The sequence below is a fragment of the Colletotrichum gloeosporioides genome (genome assembly GCF_011800055.1).
Source record: "Colletotrichum gloeosporioides strain Lc1 chromosome Unknown consensus_23, whole genome shotgun sequence".
NCBI lineage: Eukaryota > Fungi > Ascomycota > Sordariomycetes > Glomerellales > Glomerellaceae > Colletotrichum > Colletotrichum gloeosporioides.
Genome location: NW_025544668.1, coordinates 146,931 through 156,439, shown reverse-complemented (window position 1 = coordinate 156,439; position 9,509 = coordinate 146,931). Strand labels below are relative to the sequence as shown.

The following is a 9,509-nucleotide window of genomic DNA, read 5'->3' as shown; positions in this document are numbered from 1 at the left end:
ATATATAGGTTAGAGGTTCAAAATAATTTAATAATAAACTACAAGAGAAGCTTATATATAGTAACTGCCTATCATCCTATCACCAGAAATAACAGTACATTAGAACATAAATGCTAAATACGCTGAAGTGAGTTTAAACATAGGAAGTTATAGTGTCTATACAGGCCGAGGACGGAACCAGAAAGTCGAAATCAGACATCCATATCCCAACAGCAAGGGCGATGAGCTTAGGTGCACTGACCAACCAAAGTTAGCAAACGTTAGATCCTTGTGCATAGCGATGCATCATGACTGTGCTTACGCTGTAGTAAGGAAGGTCCGTCTTCCAGGAGTACTGAGTGCAGGGGCCGGATGGGGTTTCGTAGCACTGGAACCACATTCATTAGTACCCAGGTACAAGTGGTCGCGGTGGCTACGGATAAACACGTACAATCCATCCTCCGTCGCCGGGGATCTGACCCGTGTTCCAGGTCAACTTCTGGTTAGAGTAGCATGGGCTGGGTGCGGCTCTGGCCTCAATAGGGGCGGCAGCCACATCCGCAGCAGGAGCGGCAACTGCAAGCGAGGCAAAGACGAGGATTGCGTTGAGGAACTGCATCATTGCGATGGGAACTGAGGTGGAATGAATTATTTGATGTTTGTAGTAGTGTTGGGTTGGTGTGTTATCAGAACTGTCAAGCGGAAATATACGTCATCTTATGTACACCTGAGGTGGGCTTGACTGAGCCTGAGTCGGATATCTCGGGACGCCGGGATGGATACCAATCTATTGCTACGGGTAGAAAAAGCGTAAAGAATGAGCCTCATCTTTCTAGTTTCACGTGGAAAGCATGCTATATTATTCCGTGCCTCATTTTCTTACTGCTTCTGTTCAGGGCTCGGGAAGGCAGTTACCTTTTCGGACGGAATGAATCGCGCAAGTGGGGGTGAACCGACAGTCTTCAGCGTGGTCTAGCTGCTATGCGTCAGGTTCATCCCAACCTCAAGGCATGATCCAGGAGTAGATCGAGTCATGGAAATAATCCAGGGGTATCAGCCCGTGCTGGCGGATATCTCGCCAAGCTTTGGCCCTCATCTAAGTGAATACAGTTCACAGTGTCGCAATACGTTATACTGATTGGTAATATAGATGGCGGAACGATCGACAGGTGAAACAGGAGAGGAATTCAACTTATGTGCGATGTGGGAAGTCTTTGTACAACTCGCAATCCTGTATGGACGAATGTTGACTGTTCTAGCCCAGACATCGCAGCAAAACGGTGATGAGAACGACGAAAGACCGTGACCATTTCACGCGCGAGTAACCTACTGACTCGAGTGGACTCTGCGTTGCGTCCGTGGTGGGGGCATTCGAAGGGGAAGGTGCCGTGTGAGTGGTCTTCTCACATGACTTGTAGTGCGAAGGGAGCGCAGGTCCTGCACATCAAGTGCGCCTCATAACAGCTTCGCCGCCCGGTCAGCAGGTGACGAGCTTCACCTGGGCAGTTGCTCCATTTCTATTGTCAATTGGCTGCTTAAGTAGTGCTGTCCAAATCTTGCTCTCTAATTGACAGTCCCATCGCACCTCATCCCACCCAAGAAGAATTCCTGCCCGATTTCCGGTGGCGACAAGCAGCGAGCAGCAGAGTCCAGGTAAGGTTTGTGGCGAAGTGCTTTCTAGCCAGGTGCAAATCGAGTCTCTAGTGGAGTGCAGGTCGATAAACCACCACTGGGAATTCAACCTGCATTACGTCATGTTCAATATGTGTGCCTTGATGAGGTCTAGATAAGACCCTACGATACAGCAACCCACCCAGGAGCCTAAGCCTCAAGCACCATTACCTACAAGCTCCAGGAACATGACTGTATCCTCTGGGGACTTCTCCTATCTATTCTCTCTCGCTCTCCAGTGCCAGTAGTATTTCTTCTTGCGGTCACTGCGACCCTACGCCTGCGCTATCCCGCTACGTCGCAGCAGGCGTTCCTCACTGGCGCCTGGCCGGTGCGAATGTTCTCATTTTCATGGTATTCAAGGTCACTGCACGAGTGCACGTAGTCTGATGGTGTCTTATTATCCAGGCCGAAGCCGTTCGGGTAGGCTCGGGTGTTAGACGAGTACGGGATGGAACGAGAATTTCTGCATCAGGGCATGGCATCCGGCGTACCTCCGGGCTCAGAAGAGTGGACGGGCATAGCGGTTCCAACGGTGGCGGCGGCGGCGGCGGCGGCAGCTGTCGCCGAAGAAGCAGGAGAAAATCAAGAGTCTCCAAGGCGGGCGGGGAAAGAGAGGGGATTTTCTCCCCCGTTTTCCTCCCTGTCTCTCCTTATCTTCCCCTGCTTTCAAGGCGAAAAGCAACAAGACAAGCGGGAAAGCAAGCAAACATCGAGCAGACATTGGCACCAGCAGGACAACAACAAGTCGCGGGTTCTGCAGCTCATCAGCCATCTCACCGCCAGGCACCCTGGGGTGTGCGGTACGTACCTTGGCTCACTGTTTCAGCAAGTCTCACTGAGCCTTTTTCATTGGCTGCCCCGATCCGGGTGCCTTGACGCTGCCAATCGTCGCAACTTGTGTGCACAATTTCGTCGCACGAGATTAATCTCCCAGAAGTCAATTGCGTTCTAGATCGGTTAGCAGATACCTGCGCTTCTCGTTTCGAACATGTCGCGTACATCAATTGAGGTCTTGAGGTTGTCGCGAACGGGGTTTGGCTGTTTGCGCGCACACGGCGAGGCGCAAGCTCCATTGGAGCACACACGAATTATGACAGTGGTGCTACCCGCTCTAAGAGACCCTACGTTACAGTGGCCCCCGCGCAGTCTTCCCTCATTACAGTGACTAACTGCCGATCGCAGCGCCAGAATCGGAAGTTGGTCAATCCGACGGGAGGAGTGATCTAGGTACCCGCAAAATCCATTAAGCAACGCTCTTCCCATACAACCATCATTCCTATTCTCTGCGTGATTCCTTGATTTATGAAATAGTTTTGACATTAGTAGGTATGTATGCGCTGCGCGACTGCTAAAAGTCAGCGGGCATTCTGGACAGAGACCACACCTGAGCCACGGCCCGTGAGGAGGGATCATGCAGAGTTATTATCCGCAACTTACCGCAAAATTCCCCAAAAGTCATTTTCCCGAGGTTTCAGCGTGTGCGTCGCACAAAAGGCTGGCTACCGGGACGGACTTTGTCGGCCTGTGGTCCGGGTGTTGGGAAGGGCGGCTAACCGCCGGGGACGTGGGTCCAGACTGCGACGAGGTCTGCAGCCTTTCACTCAAGACAGCCCCGTCTTGTGTCACTGGATCATGAGGCGCTGCAAGTTCGGGCCCCAGATCACGAGCAGCGCGGAGCTCAGGAGCTGAGCGCAGGAATTCGTTCAGTGTCCGCATGTTGTATTTATCCATGGCCGCAGCCCTGGCTTCAAACCGTGCGTGCACCTCGGGTCTGTTATCGCACATGACGAATGCATGTCCTGAACCTGGGACCCGTGTGACAAATTTGTAGCAGCGGTGATGTTCACTGCATTGGCCGTAGTAATCTGCGTCCATGTTGACTCGTGAAGCAATCATGGGTCGCCGTCGTTGGATTATTCGCTCAAGGCGCCGCGACAGACCATGATATCGCGGCAGGGTAGCTCGTTATATAGCCTGCAAGTTACCGTGTGTGTTGCACAAAGCCTTGATGTGATGGATTGGCCCGGGAACGGCAGCGCAGAGTGTTAGTTGGAACGAAAGTTAGACTTGAACTTGTCGAGGGTAATGCTAGTAAGCCTCGAGGTCTTCCTACACGGCCGAATGGGCGACTTGGCGGCGGTATGCCATCCTCTTCGCCCCTTGCCTTCTCATCATCATTCCGGCCAAGAGCCAACGGACAGAAGAGTCTACGCGGACTTGTGAGACAAGGGCTTCGGTGGGTCGGTAAGATCCCACTCCCTCTAAATGGAAGCATGATGTTTGAGCCCGAAGTCGTAATCCCGGCACAAGTCCCACCGTCCATCACGAGGGCCTGCTGCGTTCACTTTCCATGGTGTTTGCCGGCTTCATCAAGTTGTTTCGCCCAGATAAAAGAAGAATGCGTTGGGCCATGGACCCGAACACACGATTTCCAGCCGGACCCTTGCAGGTGAGAGATGACCACGACCTCTGCGGTCTCAAAGTCCTGGCGACAGGCTCCTTTGCTCCCATGTGTTCTCAATGCTTGGAGGCATCCTGCTAGCAAGAGTAAAGAGAGAACAACGCTAACTTCGAGACCCTTGAAACCGACAGTCTTATTTGAAACTAGCGCGCATAAGTTGATAGCCAACCGGCGGTGGTGGGCTCAAAGAAAAGCAATGAGTAGCGAAACAGATGAATACCAAGCGGCAGAGATCGCATGCACAAAGCCCCTCAATCCAACCAAGTATGCAGGGGCCAGTACCCGGCGAATGACAATCTTCCGCGTTGAGACCGCCGAAAACACGTTGGGACAGCTGAGCATCCAAAGCTGCAAAAGAGAGGAGACAAGCAGACGAGCGGTCGTCATCTAGACAGAAACCAAGTCTCCACCCCAAGATTATGCCACAACGCAGCCTGATGCGGCGCCCAAGAAGGGAATCCAATCTTGCGCGCCGGCCACAACTCGGTCAGCAATGGAGTTGAGACAGGGATGTCTCACTGAGTACCTGCAAGGGATGAGACTGTCTTATAAATGTCTTGATTGTGTGTAGGTCTGCTTACCCCAATTAGCTGGCCCTAATAAGCATCCGCAGCAACCCTGTCCACCTAAACCGGAAGGCTGGATTACTTCCCCGAGTTGGTGTTTGTAGAAACAAGCTGTCGGATTGACCGAGGTCTGTCTTCCGGTGTACTGTGCACACCCGACTCAATCATGTCTCAAGGCTTCTCGCCCGTCTCAACGTCGGTTCGTTCGCCGAAGCCGTCTCCTGTAATCTTGATCTGTTGTCGTCGCCTGCGTGCCGATCCTGCACACCCTTTCGATACTCCCTTTAATCACCAACCTTACAATCCACAAGATGGCCAACGCCGCCTGGGTAGAACGTCTTTACTTTCCTCATTAACTCTGATGAATCACCGCTGTACTCCTCCACGATGATCAAAACAGTGTCAGCTCGGCAGCTGGTTCAAGGCTTGCTGCGAGGTTTGCTAATGTTCGTGATGTAACGGCCGCGACATGCGAACGGCCCAGAGAATTATCGTGCTGGATCAACAGGTGTCCGAACCCCTTTCATTGGAACCGACCAGGCTGAGACTCCGAATCCACTCCCTGGCATGTGAACCAGAAACCCAACTCTTCACTAATGAGAAGGAATTTTGCGATGGTAATGACGTGCTCGCTGCGTTGATGCTTTGGCTTAGCGTACCCATGTTTTTATTCACTCAGTCAATCCGCCATCAAAATCGCCTTTTTACGCTCTGCCTGGGACACATCCTACTCCTGCAACTATCATCTTTCGAGACCGCCTGAACCATTTCTCTTCAGGGAAGATCTCAGACATTTGCAAATGCTCGTCTTCGCGGACTCAAGCGATCCGAACTCATTTGACTCTTGGGAACTCCATTCGTGAGTTCGAGGTAGCGATGCAGAGCCAGAAACCTTCCAGTCTTTTCTTGACGGAGTTTCGCGACTTTGGTGCGCCGATGATCCATCACGGCTTCCTTCAGTGATGTTAAGGGCCCGTCTGTGTGTATCGTTTGGGTTATCTCATGTATGGGCTTGTCCGTCGTCGACTTCTCGGTGAGTTCTTTTCCTCAATTGCGTCGGAGATGACTGCTGCTTTCAGGAGGCCCTGACACGGAGTCACGGAAAGTTGTCTACTCCAAGATTGGAAAGCTTTATAGAATTGTTCAGAAAGTGGGTTAGGAAGTACTGTGAGCGTACGGGTACTCTGTAAGCACGCATAAAATAATTAACGTGTCTTCCAGCAGCTTCCCTGAAAGCAACAAAAGTCCCAACACTCCAAAAGTTTTATCCTTCATTAAGAACACCGGTGTCGCATGCTCCTCCACCAACAGACTTGCAAAGGCTTTAGGCCAGGCCCTCCAACGCCTCACGAAAATCGCACAAAGCCCGTTCCGCCTTTGCGTACTGTCGTCCCAGATGCCGAAGCATCAAGATTGACCTCGTAATTGGCCGGTCCTCCGCCCATGACAATGGTCCGCTCTGGATCGCCATCTTCTCAGCGGCGGGTAGCATACGGTCAAGGTTCTCTCTCGCCATCTTCTCCATGATATCAAGACCTGACCCAAACGCAGCGATAGGGGAAGCTTGTTCCAAGGTGTCAGTGGGCAGACTGGAAACATAATCTTTGAGGCTTTGCAGCCTTCTCAGCTCGTGGTCGCGTACATCTCTCGCTTGGAGAGACTGCTCGTACGCTTGGTGAACAATAGTACGGTGTGCTTCATGGAATTTGACCAGTTTCGAAGCTCTCCAAGTGAGGTTGGCCTGGAGGAGAAAGTCCTTTTGGACAACTCTTCGGAGACGCCCCTGGAGTTTCACCGCTTTCATTTCGTCGAAAATACCCCTCGATGTCTCCTGTGAAGTCAAAACACCGGCCTTCTCAGCAAAACCTGGGGGCGCGGCGTCAAGAGAAGTCAGAAGCAGACGCTGAAAGTATATTCTCGCATTCTTGGAGTCAAAATCGTCCCCTTTGACGAAATCCTCAACACCTAAACGCTTATGAAAAGCGTTCAAAATTGCGAGTGGGCCGCAGTCGTTGTGATTCTTCTGCTGGAATGCCTGCAGAGAGTCAGTTGCGTCATTTGAAGAGGGGACACGGCTCACCTTGTAGACCTGGATTTCGGGCATCCTGGCAGGCCTGAATGCACTGTTGATGATGGAAAGAAGACGGTCTTTGCAATGCAAATTGCTGTGCTTCATCGAGTCATAGTATTCAATGGTTCCCATCTCCGTATCCCAGAAGTAGAGAGCCCAGTGCATATTGCGAATGTTGACGGGTGCCACGAAGTATCGTTCTGTGGGTGCGTGTCGAAGAAATCTCGTGCCTGCAAGAAACAGACTGTCCAAGACGTAGCAGTCCTTCGCTCTGAGCTTGCCGATCGTGTTGCTCACAGCAGTGTCGTTGGCCCAGCTGTCGCCTTCGAGAGAGCGCTCGCCAAGAATGAGCTGCTCCAACGGGACTGTCGTCGAGTTGATCAAAGTCGCCCCATCTTCATCATTGGATCGAGCTCTCTTCGCGGAAGGGGGCCCAAAGATGTCAAAAATGGGCATGGGCCGTTTTCTCGTAGGTCGCGAGCTGGTAGCTCTCGTATCTTTGATCCACTCAACTCTTGTCGCTAGTTCTTCGGGCTCTGGGGTGCTCTGAATAACCAAGTTGCTGCCACGCGAGGATCTGCGGCCCTTTTCGGAGCTCAGATCGATGAGAGTATCACCTTCGAGATCTTCATCCTCTATGGCATCCTCGAATCCTTTCGGGTTGGCGGGGTCGAATTCTTTGAGCGCACCTGCGTCCTCGGCTCGAGATCCTGCATCTTTGACGTTGTTCTTGCGGTTCAGTAGCCTCCAGCCTTCTGTCGCCGTCGCTTTCAATATGCTTTCTGTCGATTCCACGCCAATTTCGAGGGAAAACTCCGGAGTCTGTCTCTTGCATGTCAGCGAGAGGACGGGCAGGATTGCATTTGCGGGCACGACTTGCCTTTGCGCCTAAGATTGGGGAAGACGCCATGTCTGTGTCGGAAGCGTTTGGTGTCTTTCCTTCTTCGCTGTTGGAGCTTTCGGCGGCTATAATGTCCGCAGGCTTTACCTTGCCGGCGGTGTCGAGGGACGTTGATCTAGCAATTTTCTTCAAGCGTTCTTGGCGTTGGGCGTGAATCTGGGCAACGCAGGTGTCGAAGTCGAGATTCTCGCGCTTGGACATGCGCACAATGGCCAGGCAGGATTCGCGAGATCGCAAAAGGTCGGGGCCGAGGGCTAGGAAGAAATGCCAAATGGTGACATTCCAATTTCTGCTCGCTTGCGTCAGGCCAGACTTCTGCTTCTGCGGAAGGTTTTCGCAGTGGTCGTGGTACAGGCGACTGAGTAATCCGAGCATGGTTTGCCTGGCTGAGGTCTGCTCTGGCGCCGAAAAGTATTCATACGTGACGGAATGCAGCGATGCGTATCCGTTGGAAGCAGTTGGCTGGATGGTCTCGGCGAGGCTCTCCCAAGCTTCGGGTCTGCCCAAGCGGAATGACTCCAAGCTGGCATGGACCGAGGCCGAAAGACGATCCATCAGATGTGGGATATTCAACGAGACGGGATCTTGCAGACGTTCTAGGATCCGAGTCGTGTGTTCTCGCAGGGATCGGACATGGATGGTGGTGTAGAGGTGGTTGGTGACTTGGGAGGAGAGTCAAGTAGGGTGGACGAGGGAAGGTGGGGTTTGATGGGCAGCCTCGGTCGGCAGACGAACCACGGTCTCAGATGGCGATGGTTTGTCTCATGGAAGGCGTGGGCCATCAAAGTAGAATCAACCTTGGAGGGCGTCGCTGCCAAAGCTGGAAAGTGACCAAAAAGGGAAAAAGGGAAAGGGCACCTGCGGCCGGTAGAAAGAGCTGGGAACGTGGAGGTTCCCCAAGTCAAAAGAATCGAAAGAACGAGAAAGGCCTAACCCGCAGCGCAACAATGACGTCTTTTCCACCGTTTAAATCAAAAAAAAAAAAAAAAAAAAAAAAAAAAAAAAAAAAAAAAAAAAAAAGNTTTAAAAAAAAAAAAAAAAAAAAAAAAAAAAAAAAAAAAAAAAAAAAGGAGCAAAAGGCCTATTCCTTTATTTACCAACTGAAAAGACCAGTTATTACTGCAGCTTTGTTATGAGACTTCTTTCTTGAGAATCCCATGAGGAAAGAGTGTGACGGGTTGAGAGTGGACCCACTATTGAAAGTCAGGGACGATACTGTGGTACATTAGGTACTGCGGACGCGCTCCGCGTGCGGGGTAGCTCCAATGTTGCCTTTGGCGGTGCAGGTCGAACTTTTGGAAACCCGATTTTGTTTCCAACCTATAAGCTTTGCGGCCCCAACAAAGAGAACGTACCAAGGTCGATTTCTTTTTGGCTGGGTGTTTCTCGACCTCAGCAGATGATTTAAAAGCCTTGCACGTGCCAATGTGACGATTTCACTAAACAGCAGAGTTCCTAGCCCTTCAGCACTGTTACGCCAGTTGGCTAAACTCCCAAATGATGAGTCGCGTTGACGGGAATCAACAGGCAGAGGCTCAATCTGAAGTTGTCATGCCTAAGCAAAACAGTGTTGGGTCGATGCCGCTTTGGCTTGGGGTTTTCAGACGCAGCGATCTGGGCGCATCCGAAGGTGCGTCCGAAGAACCACAACGGTAGATATTGCAGGCGTGTTTTCCAGCATCGGCTAGGTACGCGGAGTTGGTCATTTCACTTTATCAATTGGACACGCTCCATTATCAAAATTGCGTGAGAAATGGTGCGTCCGGCCGGAGGGATGCGTCCAAATGTGCACAACCAGTCATTATCTCCGCTTTCTGGGCTTCATCGAGCTTGCTTGGCCTCGGATAGCCGATGCAG

General features: G+C 51.7%; 2 protein-coding genes across 2 annotated transcripts; both read right to left on the bottom strand.

The window, feature by feature from the left end:
* Positions 1-227: 227 nt before the first annotated feature.
* On the bottom strand, positions 228-601 carry GCG54_00007932 (uncharacterized protein; the record flags this gene model as incomplete). The annotated part of the gene is made up of 3 exons (XM_045407906.1): positions 228-236; positions 302-367; positions 431-601. The coding sequence occupies 3 exons, from the start codon at positions 599-601 to the stop codon at positions 228-230; spliced, it is 246 nt and encodes an 81-aa protein (XP_045267309.1).
* Positions 602-6,004: 5,403 nt separating this feature from the next.
* On the bottom strand, positions 6,005-8,207 carry GCG54_00007931 (uncharacterized protein; the record flags this gene model as incomplete). The annotated part of the gene is made up of 3 exons (XM_045407905.1): positions 6,005-6,715; positions 6,761-7,639; positions 7,740-8,207. 3 exons carry the CDS (start codon positions 8,205-8,207, stop codon positions 6,005-6,007), a joined length of 2,058 nt encoding a protein of 685 aa, XP_045267308.1.
* Between the last annotated feature and the right edge of the window lie 1,302 nt (positions 8,208-9,509).